Source organism: Plutella xylostella, chromosome 13 (assembly GCF_932276165.1).
Source record: "Plutella xylostella chromosome 13, ilPluXylo3.1, whole genome shotgun sequence".
Taxonomy (NCBI): Eukaryota; Metazoa; Arthropoda; class Insecta; order Lepidoptera; family Plutellidae; genus Plutella; species Plutella xylostella.
In genome coordinates, this window is record NC_063993.1 from 9829942 (window position 1) to 9850405 (window position 20464).

Genomic DNA, 20464 nt, shown 5'->3' on the forward strand with positions numbered 1-20464 from the left:
CAGCCTTATTAAGGAATTTGTACATTATTTTAACTCCGCTGACGAAATGGTTAAAACCAATTTAAACTAAAATTATCACAGTTTATACAGTCAAACAAAATGGCAGAAAGAGCGATTTACCTGATGCGTTCACATGTAAAAGATAAATTCTAGTAACTACCTACGTAGAAGATAATAATAAAAAAACATAACAAATAGCTTCACTAAAGTCATTGGAAACTTATTGATCTCAAAGTCAACTCTTTCTTTATAATGATTAATAAAACTATAACTTATTCAGAAAATTTAAAAGATGCTACTTCGCATTTTAAGTATAAGTAAGTATCTTTCTTATGCAATCCATATGAGTTTAATGGTAAAAATATTTCGCGCCCGTAGGTACTAGAAATAAAACAAATCATAATATCCATAATGTATACAAACTTAATTTGAACACGTCATTTTACGCTGAACTGATCGATGAAGGGATAAGGTCAACCGGGGCCAAGTCGCCTACGGGGCTAATGCCTCGAATCCATTTATCTTCCGAACCACATACTTTAGAAATACTGGAGTCATCTGCTATCTATCTTTGGAACTCAAACTTTTACTACTGACCAATAGATGTCGTATCCGGGGCAATTTTCTAAAATAATCTGCCATTTCAATTTTTTCACCTCTTTTGGCCTCCTCCGGTTTCCTGACACGTTTTTTTGAATCGTTCCAAATGTGTGTTTATTTAAAAGAATCTATGTTTCGTAACTGTAAATACTGTTATTGATTTGTTGCTTTACATATTGTTTTGATTATTTTATTGAAATAAAGTAATATTCGGACACAATATGCAATAAAAAAATTGTTGGTATAGCTTTTTTTTGGGGTAAATGCATCTGGGCTGATGGGGTTATTGCCTCTATTGCGGTGCAATAGCCCCATTTCCAGAGGTTCTAAACATTTTGTGTTATAATAAAAGTAGTTTATACACTCACGAGCAATGAAAAAGTTCCAGTGACATTGTCACTAAATTACTCCTAAACGAAAAATACAAGGTTAACGACGCCTTCTGCAATATTGAAGTACATTTAACAGCGTATCAGAATTAACATTCTTGGATTGGTAATCCAACTAAAACGTAAATAATTTGGATATATATATTATACTAAATTTTAATGTTTAAAAAAATTGGCGTCATTTGGTGTCGACATTATGATGTTGTTAACACGGTATATAGAAAATAATCATATAAAAATAATAAATAAATAAATAGTCATATTAACAGAATGATCCCACTTGTTTTTAAAACTCTGAATAGTTTTGTTATGATTATCCTTGTAAGAAAAAAAATCCGTCAGACTCTAAAAATGGTATACTTACTAATTTAAAGTTGTGGTTTGATTGCAAATTAGAAAAAATATTTCCTTGTATGCTTTTATACTGTATTTTAATTTGTCATGTAAGTATTTATACTTTTTATGTCCAATAAAGTATTCATAAATAAAATGTTGAGCACCCCTGGAATCTTGGATGGGGTAAATGCCACTACAAGAAATTAGGGTATGTAGGCGACATAGCCCCGAAAATTTTTGATCAACTAATTCTCCTTAACTAAGCGCTGCATTTAGTTTACAAGCTAATTATTAGCTACGTTAATAGTAATTCTATACATGATATCCACTTAAACTTGTAAAAAGTTCTTCCAAGCACACAAAACTAGTGAAAGAGGCATTAGCCCCACTAGGGGTTATTGCGCCTAAAAATCCCATTTTTTGTAGAAACTTCGTTTACACGTAGAAGATATTTAAAATTCTACAAAATTGCATCAAAATATGAAACTGGATAAAATTTCCTAATATGTATCATAAGTTATAGCTTAATAGGGCGTATAGTCTGTTTGTTATGATCAAATGAATATGAAAGTCAAAGTATTGTGGCGCAATGGCCCCGGTTGACCTTACTTTTAGTTCTTTAGTGATTATTTTATCTAGAACTCACTGTACTAGGACTGGGCTTCACAACAGTTTAAAATATATTCGTCTTGATATATAAACATTACAACTTGTAACCATTCTATGGACGTTACTTAAGTAAGAAGGCCTAGGTCAGACAACTAAAATTTAAAAAATGAACTAAAAGACAACGAGTTAGATGGGTGGTGACCGATCAGTGAGGTGAGACCTACTTACCTCCTAAGAGTCCTAAGTAAAAGTCTCATAAACATAACCACCCACAACATAACTAGTCATAAGTATAAAAACATCCAAATGACAATAAGTAGTTAATAAAAACAAAATATACATACATAAACATCTACTTTAAAGATGTCCTTAGTAGGTATTCTAAACTGACCCGGTTAATACTTGTTTTACTAAAATAATTTCAGAACACTTGCATTTATAGTAAGTGGGTACTTATTAAAAAGGCTCCGTTAGCCTTTCCCAACTCAAACTGATGGAGTCGGGTTGTGTGATGTCATAACGGTAAGAGTACTTTCAGTATTTTTCATAATCACTTGGCTTCACAGCGCTATATCCTCTTCGCAGTGAGTGTATTGAGCACCTGAAAAAATATAAGCATCATGTAAATTACTATCGTGATTCTGACCGTTCGGAAGCACTGAAGTTTGGGTTGATATCATGTATCTTAAAAAGGTTTATTGTAGTTGATACAAATCGTCATTCTAAATCATTTTTATTGTTTAGGAAATAGTGAAAAACAAAAACGGGGATTTATTCAAAAGAAGACAATTTTGTTTAAGTAGGTTGTTATTTCAGTAGGTAGGTAGTTAGGTAGATATCTGGTGTTTAATCAAAAGAATTAAAAAACTAAGGAGTTATGGTAGGATAACGACTGGATATATAGACTTATGGGACTCCTGTATAAGCTTAAAAAGAGGACAGAGTTTTTGCCGCGACGACGCTTCTTTGGGGAGTCTTTAAAAAAGCAATTTTTCCCGTGTAGTTACAAAATAATCTAATTTTATGCCATGTTTTCGGGCAATTTATACCTAAAGCATGAGTAGGTAAAATAAATATTACCTACCATAAGGTCTGCCGTTTCCGTTCAGACATCGTCGGTGTCGACATCCATGGGAGTGGGTTTGTTGGCCGGCGCGGGAGCCTTAAAGGGGCCTCCCTTCAGCAAGTCCCGCTTGTGTCGGAGGCCGGAGCCCGTCAGCACCTGAAAGAGAACGGAGCCGATTCATTCATACGAATAAGGATAACTTATGATAATAATGACCTAATGAGGCTATTGTTTATGCATTAATTACTCGTAAGTAGTACCTATTTACTATTTAACCAGGTTTTTTATTAAGAAAATCGGTTCACTTTAAGTATTAACATCCTAGTTACAGTGTCTGAAAGTTCTGGTAAATATAGTTAGTAAGCCGAAAGTGGGTGACTGATCAACTTTATTTTACGACTAATAAAATATACCTAAGTAACTCAGTGTGAAAGAAGGAAAACCAATAGCTTGATGTACTTAGTGAGCTATATGCAATATCAATAAATACTGCAGGTAAAACTGTGTAAGTATACTCAATGAGTACCTACTACCTATACAACCAAGTATACTTAACAATATTTTGCGTAAGAAAACGCGGAGTTGTGTGTAAATACTTATTTAATAAATTAATGACACGTGTTTCTAGATTAGATAAATCAGGGAACCCGGTGACGCGTTAGTTAGTATTGAAAACTTCAATTTTATCACAATGTAGGTACCTAGTATCTACTCAATATGTAGGTACGATTGTGTCACTGCGATAAGCCTTTACTTTAACCATGCTACTATAGGTGCTAGTCTAAAGAAAAACATCTAATGGAGAATATCAAAGGGTAGTTTACAGGGCGAATCAAAGATAAGTAACTATATAGATAAGATAATAAAGATACTTACAAAATCTGACCCGAGATTTTCAGTCTTCAACATGTCTTTGGTGAGCAGATCTTTCACACTTTCCACCACTTGCCAGTTCAGTACCAGGTTTTTCACTATGTATACTTTTCTGGACATAACCCTGTAACAGAAAAAGTATAAAATATTAATATCACAACATTAACAACAATGTTATTCAACACGCAGTAACAAGATTTAATTATACTTACTGGTTGATTTTAGCGAACGCCTCTTCCTCCTCGTAATAATTGGTGTATTTAAATCCGGGGAACTCGAAGCTCAGTTTGTCTTCGTTGTCCTTCTTGCCCTTGATCCAGCCGAGGTTGGGCACGTTGAGGCACTGGATGTAGACGTCGCGCGGCGGGCGCGGCGCGGGCTCCTCGTCGTCCGACACCACCAGCACGTGAGGCGCCGGGCACACGTCCGACGTGGCCAGGAAGTTCTCTATATCCATGTCCATTGCGTTCTCCGGCTGCGGCGCTGGCTCCTCCACTTTCACCTCCGAGTTCGACAGCGACCGGCTCAGCCTGTTGTTTATTTCCTCCGGCCTTAATATCAGCATTCCTCTCGGCGCTGTTGCTTTCTTTGAGACCGTCGCAGCGGATTTCTGTTGAGGAGCAATTTCTGCAACTGGTTTTATTTTCGTCAGCCTCGGTATGCCAACCTTTCCCACTGCCGTGGGTTCCACTAGTGAAAACGTGTCTTGTATTATAGGGGTAGGCATGATGATTGCTGGAGACTGCATGTGCGCCGCCGTATTCATGATAGTAACTCTTTTAATTGGTGATTTGAGCAACGAAGAGTTCGACTGTAATCGATAGAACCCATTTGTTTTGTTAATTTTGATTGGCTTCAGAACTTTAACTGTTGTGGAGAGGGGTGCTAATGGTGGAGCCGGTTGTTCAGTTTTATCCTCATTTTTCACTTCTTTTTCAGCCGGAGGTGGACATACTTTTTTTAAAGGTGCATTATTTTTGCTCAAATAGACTATTGGGCCATTATCTATATCCGGCATGCAAACTAAAGGATCATCTATAATGTTTGAATTTTCAGTTTTTTCTTTGTATATCCAGACTCCCCTAGAATATCTCATTGGTTGACTGGAGTTTCTTTCAACAATTTCAATACCTAATTGGTCATCTACTTCATATGGACCTATGTATACACGCTTGTCATTGGAATATGGAATTGCATAGATTCCAAATTGCGGGTATTCTTCTTCTGAAGTCTTCTTTTGTGATGAAAGTCTTACTGTCTTCCCAGTCACTTGAGCAACATTAATAGCTTTTATGATATTATCATATTTAACAAAGAAACCACGTTCTTGAAACTGTATTTCAGTGAAATCATATTCCACAATCATCGCGAACCACTTGCATTCGCTAGAAGACTCCGAATTCGGCTCATTTTTAGTTTTTTCAGTTTCCTCTTTAGGACTGTCCACTTCGTTGGAACTCATTACTTCACTGTTTAAACTACTGTCAGATTGATTCAAATCATTTTTCTCTTTTAATTTTGTCACAGATCCGATCAGTTCCCAACATGCAGGCAATCCACATAAAATGTAGAAGTTATCTTTCATTTCATCTACGTCGTGTAAAATATTTGAAACTGTCATAGGGTACTTTTTAAGATCCTCAAATGGAATCGAATTGATGTTAATGCAGTTGTTAAAAAATGGATGAGATAAGTCTACAGCCATAAAAATTCGATGCGGTTCTTCCATTGTCACCACAAAGTAATTCTTTTTCATCCTATATCTTTCTAAAATAACTTCCCAAGGGTACAGTGAAATTTTTCCTGGTTTAGGTGCTTCTAAGGGTATGTTCTTATTTCCACTTTCTATTCGTTGTTTATAATGTTTGTAATTTGCTTCCAGCCATCCAATCAGCTTTGTTTTGTTCGGGAAATGCTTTGCGGTATCACACGTGAATTTCATACGAGGAGCTTGCTTTGCTGGCGTTGGCTCATCAGGTTCACTGCTTATTTCTTGTACATCTCCAGACGTATCATTAGAACTTTTATTTAATGCAGCTTTGAAATGGATCATCATCTTTTGATGAAGACTTTGGTCATTTTCTTCCATAAGCTTTACTTTTTTATTCATTTCAGTGTAGTATGCGTCAACAAAGCGTTTGCCACCAAATTTTCTTATTCTTGCGCATGAAGATTTCCATTTGTATTCCTGTGAATGTGATACTTTGTTTCTAGTATTCAGTCTCTCATCATAATCTTTGTTATATTTTGTGTCATTACTATCCACCGAACTTACATCTAATTCATCAACAGAATCATAGGATCCCTCCTTAGAGATATACTTCTCTCTGGTAACTTTTTCTAAAGTATCTGTCTCTTTCAAGCTCACTGGATCTGGTTTTATACTTTCAATAAATCTACCCTTGCAAAAACAATTGTAAAGATTATGAATCATGCACCAAACTTCAACGTTTTTGCAATCTAATCTTAAAGCGGACACAGTCAATATTTTTTTCATATCAATGCTTTTTTTATCAACGGAATCGAAATATTCAGCATATCTCTTAGGTGTTTTAGAATTTCTTCTTTGAGATTTCAGTAAAATACTTCTTTGTTCTGTAACCACAACAGTCTGATGAAATTTCTTTTCTTCTTTGGCCAGACCGGAATTTATTTTACTGTCTAGGTTCAACAAACCCGGGATCAGATCCGTAGCATTTCCATCTAAACTAGTTAATGGATTGTATTTAGAAAAGTCACAACTACACTTAAACATGCAATCAGCCCGACCGCAATGGTTTTTTATGCAATGTTGGCCAAGTAGTGATAAACAAACACAACCCATTTGGCAATAAGATTTTTTACAAAACTTATCAACATTCTCACTTTCAGTGAGCTCGGAAACTCTTATAACTGTAACATCAAGTTTATCTAATTCACTCCTTTTTTTCTTTGGTTTATCTTTCGACAGATCGAATTTTAGAAATGCTTGATCTTCAGAATGATTCTGACTCTCTTCCTCGTCTTTAGCGTACAATTCATTTTCAGATAAACTTATTTCAACTGATCTTAACATATCCCCAACTATATCATTAACTATTTTGCAAACGTTACGTTCTTCAACTACATGGTACGGTTGATCGTATACTGGGGAACCAATGCACTCTGCTCTATTTTCTACATCACAGCGCATCAAAATTTGATTCTGATTGTTTTTAAAATTTAAGTCAAAAGTAATTGGTTCGCAATTTATTTGAATAAGTTCCTTATTTTTAAAACTTCCAAGAGTTGATAAGGAAAACGAGGCCCACGTTGCAGTCAGGTTTCCGGCTTCATCATCTCGAATAGTGTTTAAAATGTTTGCAATAGTAGGCTCTACGGACACCCCTAACATCGGCTCTACATCAAGGCCGATCTTTGGTAATTTTACAGTCTTAGTGAAACCGATATTCTTTTTCTGGTAGGAACAATCCAACTGTTTTTTTCTTGATAAGGGACCCGGTTTAAAGTTAGTTGCTAGTGATTTTTTCAGCAAACTTAGCCGCATTTTTTTTGCTTTCATTATTGTTTTGTGGTTTGAACATTTTCTTTTGCCCAAGTCATAGCTACAGAGAAACTTTCTTTCGCCACCTTTGCTTCCAGTTACACGAATTTTTTGACCGTTCCATAGAACAAACTGAACTGCATTATTGTTCTTGTCGGGATTCATGTTTGCCAACATTTGCCATGCTGATCGAGATATAGGTTGATCTCCGTGCAGTAAATTGGTTGCAATCTTTATTGTGTTATCTAGCCTTGATGATCCATATCGTATTCTTTTGAGTAAAAATGATTCTTGTTTAATTAAATCATCAGTCAAGTAATCATTTACGTCTCTCTCGTAAGCAATACGAATATCTCTAACAGTTTTAACTTTACTTCCTCTAATTCTTTTTTTGGGCTCAAAAAACTTACCAGTTACAGGTTTAAAATTACAAGAGTCAAGATCATCTGAGATCGTTATCGTTGACGGTGTTGCTGGAACTAATTTGATCAATTCGTATAGATTATTTGCTGTGTCTTCTTTACCTCTTTGTATATCAGATGAAAAAACTTTCGAATCGGAATCCATTTCTTTCTCCTGTAACAAACAGTTAACTCTATTTATATCGTCTACCCTATTTAACATCGTGTGGATATACACGTTCACGCCAGTTTTCTTTTTATAACTTAGTTGTTTTTTTAACTTTATTAAAGCATGTAAAAGTGGTTAGTGAACTAGCGTACGTGAATAAAGCGTGTCGTGTCTGGACGAGGTAGTACGGGGACAACTTTGATGCGCTCCAAAGAATGGCTTACCTTCGGCGGTTCATACACTTCAACGCCTCACTCCGCGGATTGCGGATTTTACAATTTACATAGTAAATTTCCGCGCGGCAGTGAGTTAAGCGCGTGTGTATGTGTGTTGTAAGTGTAAGCGTTTTTTTTCTATATAAACTATCATTATTGCGCGGTCAAGTGTGTGAATCGCTTTAGCTTTTCGGTAACAAACGATATACTAGGGTTTGCATCCGTCGCGTCGTGGTGAGAGATAAATATCAGCTGCTGATTGCCTAGGGTGTCAGACGTTATAAGTAACAGGTGATACGTCTCTCGAGGGGAACCTTTGGACGATATGAGCGTCGGAAATATAACGTCACAGGTTAGTGTAGGTATTCCTAAAAAAATGGTCTGGAACACGTTTTTTATTACATAAGGAAAATAATTTAAATAACTAATGAGCAATCTTACCACGTTTAGCCAGACTACGATGGTAAGCACAAAATGAGCCTCACAGAGTCTTGTATCAACTGTAGTTAAGTACCTTATATCTACATCACTGGCGCACCCTGAGCAGTCAGTGACTGACAACTTATCTGTCTGGAATAGTCTGGATAAACCTTTGACCATGGTGACAAACTCATGCAGTGTCAACGACACCAGAAGGTCGGCTAAACTTGAGAGCGCAACCCGCTATTGTCTACTGCAGAACCACGTAGCATAGGTAATGTATAATAAAGTAGCTCACCTACTCGAAATTCCCGACAATTGTTTATTATTACGTGTAGGAAGAAATTATTGTATAGATTCATAAAGAAAACAATAATAAATTAAGTACTTATGTTATTGTACATTATAATAAATTATTGGTCACGTCTCTATTAACCTCACTCTTACACCGACAGAAGGTAGGTACCTAGTTTAAATCGATTAACATCCGATGTACACATTCATTCGAGACACTAAAGACACCAACAGCAGCTCACAAATTAGAAATACTGACCATTAGCAATCTTATTTCAAACTTATTCTAAACCGGTGAAATTAATCCTTACTTTTTTAGGTAATCAAAGCCAACATTATACCGATAACAAAACGTGGACGTAGATATTTTTTTTTATTTTAACTGACGTTTGCGTTTGACAGTTGTTTGACAGAAGAATGAATTAATATAATGTTAAAAATAAAGATGGAGGATGAAACTACAGACTATGGAATAATAACATAAACAAATCACAAAATTTAAAATAATTACCTACCTAGGAAAAATACTATGTATTCTTATGTGTATAATGTAAGGACGCGCGCAATCAAAGCCAAGTCTGATGTTATAGGACATAAGAAATTAGACAGGTTAATTGGGCAGCACCAAATCACCAATTAATTGATATTTTCAAATTCGGCGGTAACGCGGCGGATCAGCTGATAAAGTAAGAACACTGAATTGCTATGAACTAGTCCATTGTATCAGGTATAATTATTTACTTACTTTTGTTATGCTTTCATCCATTGATAAATTAAAACTGTTCCGGTACACTTTTTGCCTTTGTTAACTCTGAATGCCGAACTGACAACAATGTCAACAAACTTGTGCGAACGGAACGAACGAAAATCAAAATGGCCGCGTGTTATGTTTTCACTCCTCAACATATCGGCATGAATCCTTTCTGCAACTGACTTATACGCGTAACTCTTGAGTGCAACACATAAAATAGGGTTAAGCACTACATTTTAATGAGTTATTTATCGACAGAATAGCTGATAATTTGAAAATAAATGTCGGATAAATATTGAAGACGTGGTTCTAGAAATTGAATGAAATGAACGGAAAGTCGGAACGGAAACGGAAACGTTTGTCAGACTAACTAATCTGTATCTTCTACTCTCAGAATAATAACGGTCTCGTACTTTTTTACTGATTATAATCTGAACAGACTGAAACAGTTTATATATTTTATTTATTACTTTGATTTTAACCAATGGTATATTTAATTCTGAAGCATCGGCCACATTGCAAACAGTCTAGCGGCCAGAGTTGTAAGATCTGGTTCTGCTTTCAGTTGAAGAAAGCAGTCGCGCGCGCGCGGTCGGGTCCAACCACTACGAACGCATGCCATCTAGGTACATAAATTTTTAGATTTTTTAAAATGAGTTGTTATTGGAATATCTTTCTCAGAATAATAACGGAGTTTTCTAAATCATGCTCTGCGTCGAGTATATAATATTCTCTGCGTGTTGTTTTTTTTATTTTTTCGCGGCCTTGGATTCTTTTCTTTGCAGCCTTTGTAGTCTAATTTTATCTGATTTAAATTATCTTCATAAAAATGCAAATCTGAAGGGGGGAAATCGTTGGAATGCGATTTTAGTGTTTCTTCCGTTTTTTTCATAAAATGAAGTTTATTACTTCCATGGTTTTCCTTCTCTCTCGTGCTTTATTGTCTAGCTGTGTGGTTTGCTGTATGGTGTGGGATAGACAAGGACTTTGTTGATAGATAGGTAGATTGTATCACTGAGCTAATTAACTATGCTACGTATCTTAATTTTTTTTTAATGGTAGATACAATACAGTATTACAGAATGACGTCCTCCATTTCATCCTACAGCTTGTTTAAAAATCTTAGCCCTATATAAATAAGATGGCGGTAAATTTTAGCTCAATGACTATCAATACACAAAAAAACTCACAAAAATTTCACTACTACATATTCAATAGTACTTACCTACCTGCCTGTACGATCAACGCGCAGTTCTTACCTATATACCATCGCTATTCGTAACTTTTAGTGTTTGAAATAAAAATAGCAACACATGTTATCTCGTAGGTACATTTAATTAATAATCCATACATTTGGTCACACAATGCATGTCACTAAATTAAACTAGGTAAGTAACTTAATTTTATTAGGTAGGTAGTGCTTCTGTATCCTCGTTGATAGATTTCACATTCACCGTCTCAGCTTCGTCTCGTTTGACCGCCTAGTAAACAACTGTTAAGGAAATTAAAACACGATAGGTAGTCGACTGAATAACAACAAATTTGTACATTGTCATTGATGGGTAAATCTCTAAGTAGACAGGCATACACATAGAAAATAGAAGAATGGTCTATGTATGTATCAAGGGTTGGTTACGGGTATCGGAGAAAACCAAATCTAGTACCCATGGTAAAAAAATTGCGCTTAAGATTATCACCAGGACACCAGGTACACAACCCAAGACCCAATCCCATGTACTATACGTCCGGTTGTTAGCTAAGTATATTATTTAAATAAAGCATTTAACTGCATACCCTAGTTATAAATACGCAAAAGTATTAATTAAAAGGATATTGTTTGTCCCTTGGCTCCTCGTGTGAGCGATCCCGGAACGGCGACTTTTCCTGTAAATATAAAATTATGTTTTAGTTAAGGCGCTTAACTGGGGTCTCCCTTCTACTCCCGTCTCAAAGGGTTAAGTAAATTACACTTATATAGAAGGGTACATTTATTATCAAATAGCGTTTGAAATAATAATCGTTATTATTATACCCTTTTATGATACTTCTCATAATGGTGTTCTTCTTGGGATCCATTTTGGTGACTTCCCGCTTTTAGAGCAGCTGGAAATAGGAAGAGGATAAATAAACGAAATAAGCATTATAAAACATAGAAATAACATTTAAAGTGGATGTAATTATGGGTAATTGATGTAGATTTATCAGTTTTGCATGCAGAGTGTTGCAAAGTGGTATACTAAGCCGAAAGAGGACTATTGCATCACTTTGTATATTGACTGCACGTTGACTAAGCGTTATATCTTATATTACATGATTAGTATTGTTAAGACGAATACGATATCAATAATTCGTTTTGTAAAGTATTTATACCCTTTTGTTCTTCGCGTCGTCGCTTCTGCTCGGCCAGGATCAGGGCTTCCTCCGCGCGGTCCTGAAAAAAAATATTGATATACTTACAGGGTGTTCTGGCAAAGCACACAATTATGGAGAATTAACACTATGTCAAACGGTGTCTGTGGTAAAACATAGTAAGGGATTGCAGAAGACTTTAGCAACTTAATAATTAGGTATATGAAAAAAAACTAGCAGAACTATCCTTGCCACACCTGTTTAATAGAAATTTGATTGTTTGAAAATGGTTTAATATGTTTGAAAATGTCTGGTTTATTCAGAGAAAATTCTTTCCTAAAATCGATAGTTTCTATAATTCTATTGTATACCTTTTTTCACGGGGAAAGACATCTGACAGGACCCTTATTACATTTGAATAAGGGTATTTTTTGTTTGTATCAGATGTCTTTCCCCGTGAAACAAGGTATAGTAGTGTAAAACATTACAGTTTGGGTTGAAAATAATAATATAACGAGATAAAAAAACAGACTTTAGGTTTGAAAATAATATAATTTCAGCGACTCTAAATGTATCCTTACCCGCTTGCGACTCATCTTACGTTCCTTCCTCTCATCACCTCTTACTTTGGTCTTCCTCTTCTCTTTCTCCGGAGAACGTTCCTCGGTGTCTTTGCTACCCTGCTTATGAAAACATCATGTTAGAAAACATTCTGTAAAATGCAACCAAGTGCCCAAGAAAGAAGATTTTATGTACTGTCTAGTTGTACTGGTTTAATTTTATTACACTAAGTTTAAGATTCTGGGGCAAAAAGGTCACTGAATGAAGACAGTTCTCTTCCACAGCTTTTCCTGAGCTGATTTATAGGGGTTCTTATGTTTCTTGCTTCATATTTGAAACTCTGTGCGTGTTGCTTGTTTGCTACTATCTTTTTATTATTATTATTCGTATCTTTTGCTATGCTTGCTAGCTAGTTTCCTTTAGATGCAGTCGTGTTCTTAGGTATTGCTTCTGTGGTTCTTTTCTGGTTATTTTGAAGAAAGTGTAGATTCAATATTTTTTAAGAACCATACATTGTTAAAGTAAAGTAGAGTTTTGCTCATGAGTATATTTCCACAAACGTTGATAAATAATTGATTAATTTGTTGATTAATAATCTTCTTCAAACTTCAAAATATCCAAGCAGGTTTCATCCATTGCCGCTTCTTCTAGATTGCGTTTCCTCTGCTATTTGTTTCCATCTTATTAATAATCTGCCGTTTATAACATTTAATAACTATTTCTTCCAGCATCATAATATGTTTTAGTTTTGTTACGTTTTTATAGTTTTAGCTTTCCTGTTCTTATTATTTGGATTCCTTCAAATTGCTGTGCGTTTCTTTTCGGTAACGTTTCTACCAAACCCTAAATTTATGTTACTCGTACTAGTTTTATCTCGGAAAAGTTGCTTTTATTTGAAGTCTTCGTCTATTGTATGTAGAATTTAAGTCATCATCTTTTCTATGAGTTTTAATTTTATTGTTTCCATCCATTATCTTCGTTCCATAACTTTCTTTTGAGTCGCAATCTTGTTTGTATAAATATTTGAGTTCGTAGGCGATTGTGTTATTGTCGAAAGCTTTAATAAATTTATTTACTTTGGTTCCGAATCATCCGATAATTTCTCGTTCACAAACATTATATTTCTGAAGTTCCACTGAAGGATCCAATCTTCAACAATGTTTACTCTTCTCTTGTCACTGTTCCCTCTAAGTTTTTTAACTTTCTGCCTTGATAGCCAGTTGCTCCGTAGTCTCAGGTATCCTAGAACCACACTTCATTCAGTGCTCTTTTTGACCCGATAGTGAATAATTAATGCAATAACCTTACCATTGCGCGACTGGACTGGGCTCTGTCACTTACTACTCAGACGGTTAATATTTTTGATTGGATTTTTGGTTTATGATTTTGGTAGCAGTTTGGGATGGAAGATTCTTAGTAAGTTTTTTAAAAATATTTTTGTAGCTCTTGTTTCTTGGGTTTTGATGCAGGTTTGTATATATTTTCAGGTCTTCTTCCGATTTTCAGGCGCTTGCGTATTTGTTTGCGGTTTATAGTTATCTTTATCTTTCTATTATCAAATTCGTTTTTCATTTTCTGTTCATGATTTTCGTTTTTCACTTGCTTCTCTATATTTATATCATGATGATTTTCTAACGCATTCTTCATTTGTCGTCTCTCCATCGTCTCATCTGCTCATCAATCTTCTTTCTTCAAGCATTTGATTTACCGGTTTTTGTATGGTTATATTTTTTATTTTATTATTTACTTATGTATTTTTTTTAATCACTGATATAGTCCACAGAGTCTATCACTGACACAGAGCAGCGCAGTCCGGCGCGGGCGCAGGCGGCCGCGGGTTGCACAGATTGACCAGATTGTCCAGTCCAGGCCAGGGCTCAGCTGGGTCATCGCCAGTCGCGGACTATCATTGTACTCACCTTGGTGCTTGTACTGCCGTCGATTTTACGGCGTTTTAACTCTGAAATAGAAAGAAGAAATAAATTAAACTGTAATCACTTATAGATCAGCGACAATCTCTTCTTCTAGATCTAGACTAGATTTAGGAATAACACGCAACTAGTTACAATCCTATAACCATGTAATGCTATCGAAAGCAATGTGAATGAGAATACGTGAAAGAAGTGTACAAACCATAATCGAAGCGGTATTTGTGCCTAACAGTGGGAGAAGAAAATTAAATAAATGTTATTTACCTCGTTCGATATCGTCAGTGGCGTGGCGATGCTCGGGCGGCGGCGAGACTGCCTCCAAATAACGTTCCTCCTGTTGACATGTACATAAAGACTTTAGGCCTAAATATTTTTTATGTCATGGGAGAATTACAGAAAAAAATTGCTTCACCATACTCCAAACTACTATGAAGAAGTGACATTACAATAGAGATTGGTTTTATTGTTGCTGGTATAATACCAGACTATAATGTGGTGTGTTTCTTACCCTGTGAGACCTTTCCCTGGGAGAACGATCTTTGCTTCTCACTTCCTCTTTCACCTTTTCTTTCTCGCTTCTAACGGCTCTGTAACGCAGAGTAAAACAACGTAAAACATGTGACTATTGAGATCGGATTTACATGAAATTAGGTATACAAGAAGCAGACCACTCGGATTAAATTTTACGCTACTTTTTATCCCGGAAATCCCACGGGAAAACTTAGTAGCTAGTAATGAATGAGTATCTCACGCTCTGGACTCGCGCTTGGCGTCTCGCTCGGGGTCGTCGCGGCGCCGCTCGGTGCTGCGTGTCTCCTTCTTGTCTGCTTCTGAAACATTATGTAGGTATTTACTTTGTATAACACCACGTCATAATTATTTTATTGTAGCTGAACATATTATACCGACCATAAAACAAGCAATGTGGGTGACATCAAAGACTGTCATCTCTTAGCAGGAAAGTCAAATAAATTTGATGTGAACGAAAACTCTTGTCGCATATCTTTATTCACCAAAGCACATCACATGTACCTACATAAAGAAGGTAATCTAGGCTAAGGCAAAGCAGCTATTATGTAAATACGTTTCTCGAAAAGTAAAATTACATTGTATTTCATCAAGTAGCGCCTCACCCACCAAAATTGTCTAAAAAGGCACAACTATACATATAACTTGTTAATGTTAACAGGCAGTCGTTGGTCGCGCTCCCGCGCGTAAGCATACAAAACTATCGCGCTAATAAACATCAAATTTATGCGGTTGAAATGTCGCAAAAAATCGATCTAGATTTGTTAAAAAACTTAATAACTAGTGCCTTGAAACCACTTGACGAAAAAATTAATGACATTTGCTCCAGAATAAGCCAAATAAGTGACGAAATACGCGAGTTAAAATCCGTTGTATCGAATTCAAATAGTGATGGATCAACAAAACCTGGCAGCTATAGTGGAGCGGTGACAACACCGGCGTCTAGCACGAAATCCACACCAGCTAGCCGTCCCTCTCTAACGGCAGCGGCACAACGCGAGAAGCGCACTACTGCAATACGTGCGAAAGAGAAGATATCAACGCAAGCGAACCGACCTACACGACCAACCAGCCTACAACGACGCGGCCAACCAGCCAAGACAGAACTCTTGAGCCAACATACCCCCACGGACAAGAAAAAAATAATAACTGACAAAATAATCACAACGGACGCGACCCCACTGACCTCTAACTCCAATCAAACGACTGCAATTGAGAAAAATACCACTACTGTAACACCTACGAGCATCCCAACGACCCCGACGACCGATGTTGCAACTGAAAATGGAGAACAATGGATCACCGTCACCAAACGCCAGCCCAGAAAGTCATCTGCAATACGTGGATCTGCAACCAACACTGGCATCCAAGGTATTGAGAGGTACACGTACCTACACGGGTGCTTTTTCAAAACTGAAACGACCACGGACTCCCTAATCGATCACCTGAAGAAAGTGGATGGTGGACTCCAGTACATCGTAGAAAAGATCCCATCCAAACATGACACCTACACATCCTTCAAAATCGGGATACCAGCTGCATCAATAGAAAAATTCATGGCAACAGACGTGTGGCCTCTGAATACGAATATATCAAAATGGCGGCCCTTTCTCTTACCAAGGCCCAACAGACCACCTGATGAGTCCACCGGAAAAGACAAACCAAACAACCAGCACTGAATCAAGAAATCTAACAATCTTCCATCAAAATATCAACAGACTAGAAAACAAGACCAACAAACTGGAATGTGAACTACAAGTCCACGGAAACATAGATGTCCTCTGCCTGACCGAGCTGTTCCTGCATCCTGACGAGCTGCCCAGCGTGCACCTCGAGAACTACAAGCTGGCGGCGCACTACTGCCGGCGCGGGCGCGAGGGCGGCGGCGCCTGCATCTACGTGCGGGACCAGGTCCTCGCCATCGAGCGCCCGGAGGTGGCGCAGCTGTCGGTGGAGATGCACTTCGAGGCCTGCGCCGTGGAGTGCGTCGGTGCGGACACCGTGGTGGTCTGTATCTATAGACCACCTCGAGGTAAAGACAGAGGGGACTTCCCTACTTTTTTCTCAAAATTAAATGACCTACTTTCTATACACTTTGTAAATAACTATAACATCATTATAATGGGTGACATGAATATAGATATGTTAGTAAAATGTCCAAATTCAAAATTATTATCAGAGACTTTAAGACAGTTTGGATTTAAATCATTAGTTAATTTTCCTACAAGAATAACAGACAAATCAAGTACATGTTTGGATCACATCTATACTAATATGCCAAATGTTAATATAAATGAAGTATCTCCTTTACAATTACAAGTCTCAGATCACTCAGGTATATTTCTGTCTATACAAATAAACAAAATGTTACAGCTTAACCTAGAAAGATATAAGCGCCTTTTCTCGGAATTTAACATTAGCAACTTTAAACAAAGCCTAGATTTATATGATTGGGAAAAATTGTTATCTAAATATCAGTGCTCTAGTTTAAAAATTGATGCAACAATTAACGTAATCAACCATTACTTTAACATACACAGGGGCGTATTTAAAGATTGCGCGCCCTGGGCTCCTGTAGTTTTCCGCCCCATCAAAAAAAGGAAAGAAATCAAAAAAATATACCTACTGTATATTTTACATATTTTTTCTGTCTGTCACCACCCTTTTTCTCAGAAACGGGTTAAGATATCAAGCTGACCTTACGGCCTCGAAGAAGTAGTAAATTTTTTTTTCGGGCGTAAATACACGTAAAGTGTCCCAGTTCTGGGCATGTATTATTTAGCGACTTGTCCCTGACCTGTTGGTTTGTCGTGTCGTAGACACGATAAAGAGGTGAAGAAGATGGGGATAATTTTTTTTGTTGGTGTGGGGTATCGTTGAATAGGTCTTGCAAAAATATTAAAGGTCTGTTCAAAGTTCAAACCATTTTTTCATTCAGTACCTAATTGGTTTACGAAATATTAAGTTTCATAGTGCAAATTTTTGGTAGACTCAAGTGTCCTCCCCCTAAATGTTTGGTCCAAAAAATATATTAAAAAATCACTGATTTAGTACATATGACAAAATTCCACACAACTACCATTACCGCCGTTTCCAGTTTTTTCAAATTCGAAAGTATTCCCTCCGCTTCTTGTCGCGTTACAGGCTTTTCAGTAATATCATCTTTGATTGATTTCAAAGTCTCAATAACTGCGTGCCAAGATCTCTTAAACTCACTCAATCGGGAAAGGAAAAACAATTCACTCTGTTCAGGGTTTTTCCTTTCCCGATTTTCACTCATTTATTTATGCCAGCGATGTGTCGAGTTTACAATAAAAAACGTAAATTTCCTGAGCAGCATGAAAAAGCGACAAGCTTCTGAGCATGATTCAGCAGCCGTAGTTGCAGAGTTATACTTATTATTGTGCGTTGCGTTTTTTATGACGGATTGTGTACACGTAAATTTATTTTTTAAAATATGTAAATTTATTTTTACTAAATTTACTAGGTACCCCTTAAAATCTGCCGCCGCTCTAGGCACTGGCCTACTTGGCCTATTGGTAAATCCGCCACTGCTAAGAAATATACCTACGCATCGCAATTTCGATATAAGGAAATGCCACTTTTAAATCATTTTTCTTAATTAATAAGTTTAGTTTTCTTATACTTGTTTCAGTTTCATGTCCCTGAGACAACAAAAAAATCTTTATTAAGATGCATTCGTCCATTAAATCATCCGCGAGATCTGTAGGATAACACTTATGGAATGCGTTTGATTTAATTTCCGCTTCAGAAAGTGTACCCAAATTGGATAAAAATATTCTATTCCGACTTCTGTTCCACTAATTTGCCGCCCCAGAGCCTGCCTATAGCAGTCAGTTTAGAGTACCTACCGACCTACATGTATAAGAAATAAGAACATTGTGATGATAGATTTGCATAGATAATGATACACTCACGGGCAATGAAATAGTTCCACTCAAAAAATGACAACACCAACGACCCCAATTTTTTTAAACATTTAATTATTTATTTTTACAAGATACTACCGTTTTTAGTTGGCCATATCCTGATGCTCTGTTTAATGTAAGTAATCCAACGTTGCATAAGCCTTTTCCGGATAGGAGTAATTTGGTGCTTTTTTCAGTGGAACCATTTCTTTGCCCGTGAGTGTATCTTCCGAACAAAAAAAAAGATTTTTCTGGATAGACGAGTACATTTTAGATTCTTTAGGACGTTTAGAAATAAACTTGTGCAGGGCGACTGAGTAAGGCAATTTTTTTTTCTTTAGATTTCCTTCAAAAAACTATCGCGCCGGAAAAAAATTCGGTTCAGAAAAGAACAAAGGCCGGCTTTCATACTTTAAATCAATTTTCTATGAAATCAACATGTGGAAAGATGGCTCAGGGCCGTTCTAGTATGCTTACGTCCTAAAATATTGTTCTGTAATTTTTTTATTCTCCAACCTAAAGACCAAGGGCGGCCTACCGGCCGCCCCCTGGGCCGCCCTTCGCCGCCTGCCGCCCCGGGCTGTAGCCCTTTTAGCCCTAGGGTAAATACGCCCCTGAACATACACTTCCCTCTGAAGAAGTATCGTGTAAGAAACAACGCGAAGGTGTGGGTCACCGAGGACGTCCGATCCAGCCGTAGAAAAATACGAGAAGTCAAACAATCACTAACTCAAAATCCTAATGATCAAATCTTAATTGACAAATTGATTAATCTAGAAAAGAAACACATATCTATCCTAAACCTAACGCGTAAAGAATATATAAATAAACAAATAGTTAGTGCCGGAAAGGACATGTGCCGCACTGTGTGGAGGGTCATCGCGTCGGAGACGGGGCGGGCGGGCGCGCCCGGCGCCGCCCTCGACGTGCTGGTCAGCGCTGCCGTCGCCCTCAACCGGTACTATATCGAAGCTAACAACAATCCGAACTGCCGGCCTTGCTGTGATTCCGCAATTGTTTACCTCAACAAATACTTAGAATCCCACGAAGTACCTAAATTCATAAACACACCTATATCATTGAACCGTGCGGTCAATCTTTGACCGCACGGTTCACCGGTAACATTGTTTATATCGAGGCTCCGTTATTAAAATAGATAAAACATAGTTATCTCGCAAAACTAAAGTACATAACTTATTAACTTAAAAGCACCAACAGTAAAGCTAAGTGAATTAAGCTTCAGTTTAATAAAAATCGTGTTTAAAGTGATTAATTGATCAAAATAACATTTAACATCTAACTGCGGGTGTGCAAATAAATTCTGTGTGATCGCAAGCAACTCTCGACGCTACGAGCAGCACGCAGTGACTACATTCGGTAAAGCAGCCCTCCAGCCGATGAGTCAGTGACGTCGCATCGGTCTTGCCACAGAGTAAGCCGCGCAGAAGTGTTTACAACTTTGCACAGTCGATCCTTGCCTCTCAGAGAGTTAAACACTTACTACTCACAAACTTGTACGT

General features: G+C 37.0%; 2 protein-coding genes across 5 annotated transcripts in view; both read right to left on the reverse strand.

The window, feature by feature from the left end:
• Window positions 1–1937: 1937 nt before the first annotated feature.
• LOC105385233 lies at window positions 1938–9992 on the reverse strand. 3 transcript variants are annotated; one of them, XM_011555578.3, is made up of 5 exons: window positions 9641–9992; window positions 4086–7972; window positions 3877–3997; window positions 3019–3156; window positions 1938–2535 (listed from the first exon to the last, which is right to left on the reverse strand). In XM_011555578.3, the coding sequence occupies exons 1-4, from the start codon at window positions 9659–9661 to the stop codon at window positions 3040–3042; spliced, it is 4146 nt and encodes a 1381-aa protein (XP_011553880.3). In that variant the 5' UTR covers window positions 9662–9992; the 3' UTR covers window positions 1938–2535; window positions 3019–3039. The 3 variants fall into 3 exon arrangements, with proteins under 3 accessions (XP_011553880.3, XP_037967719.2, XP_011553881.3); XM_038111791.2 differs by lacking the exon at window positions 9641–9992 and adding an exon at window positions 9207–9301; XM_011555579.3 differs by lacking the exon at window positions 9641–9992 and adding an exon at window positions 9155–9258.
• Window positions 9993–10960: 968 nt separating this feature from the next.
• Window positions 10961–20464, reverse strand: part of LOC105385265 (THO complex subunit 2) — a 43354-nt gene continuing 33850 nt past the window's right edge. Inside the window, exons 23-31 of one of the 2 annotated variants that reach the window (XM_048625201.1) lie at window positions 15239–15317; window positions 14996–15074; window positions 14752–14821; window positions 14476–14516; window positions 12577–12675; window positions 12017–12077; window positions 11679–11749; window positions 11481–11530; window positions 10961–11127 (exon numbers count right to left, since the gene is read on the reverse strand). In XM_048625201.1, the coding sequence (XP_048481158.1) occupies window positions 11097–11127; window positions 11481–11530; window positions 11679–11749; window positions 12017–12077; window positions 12577–12675; window positions 14476–14516; window positions 14752–14821; window positions 14996–15074; window positions 15239–15317 (581 nt within the window). In that variant the 3' untranslated portion in view covers window positions 10961–11096. Of the gene's footprint in view, window positions 11131–11480; window positions 11531–11678; window positions 11750–12016; window positions 12078–12576; window positions 12676–14475; window positions 14517–14751; window positions 14822–14995; window positions 15075–15238; window positions 15318–20464 lie in introns of both variants that reach the window. The other variant, XM_048625200.1, reaches the window with a different exon arrangement.

What these genes read in the sequence shown, in the direction of transcription:
- LOC105385233 (XM_011555578.3), bottom strand. Translation starts at nt 9,661, where the DNA reads ATGGATGAAAGCATAACAAAA. An exon ending in TGGATGAAAGCATAACAAAA is followed by an intron (nt 7,973 to 9,640) that starts GTAAGTAAATAA and finishes TGTTTGTTACAG; the next exon opens with GAGAAAGAAATGGATTCCGA. An exon ending in AAAATCTCGGGTCAGATTTT is followed by an intron (nt 3,157 to 3,876) that starts GTAAGTATCTTT and finishes GTTCTCTTTCAG; the next exon opens with GTGCTGACGGGCTCCGGCCT.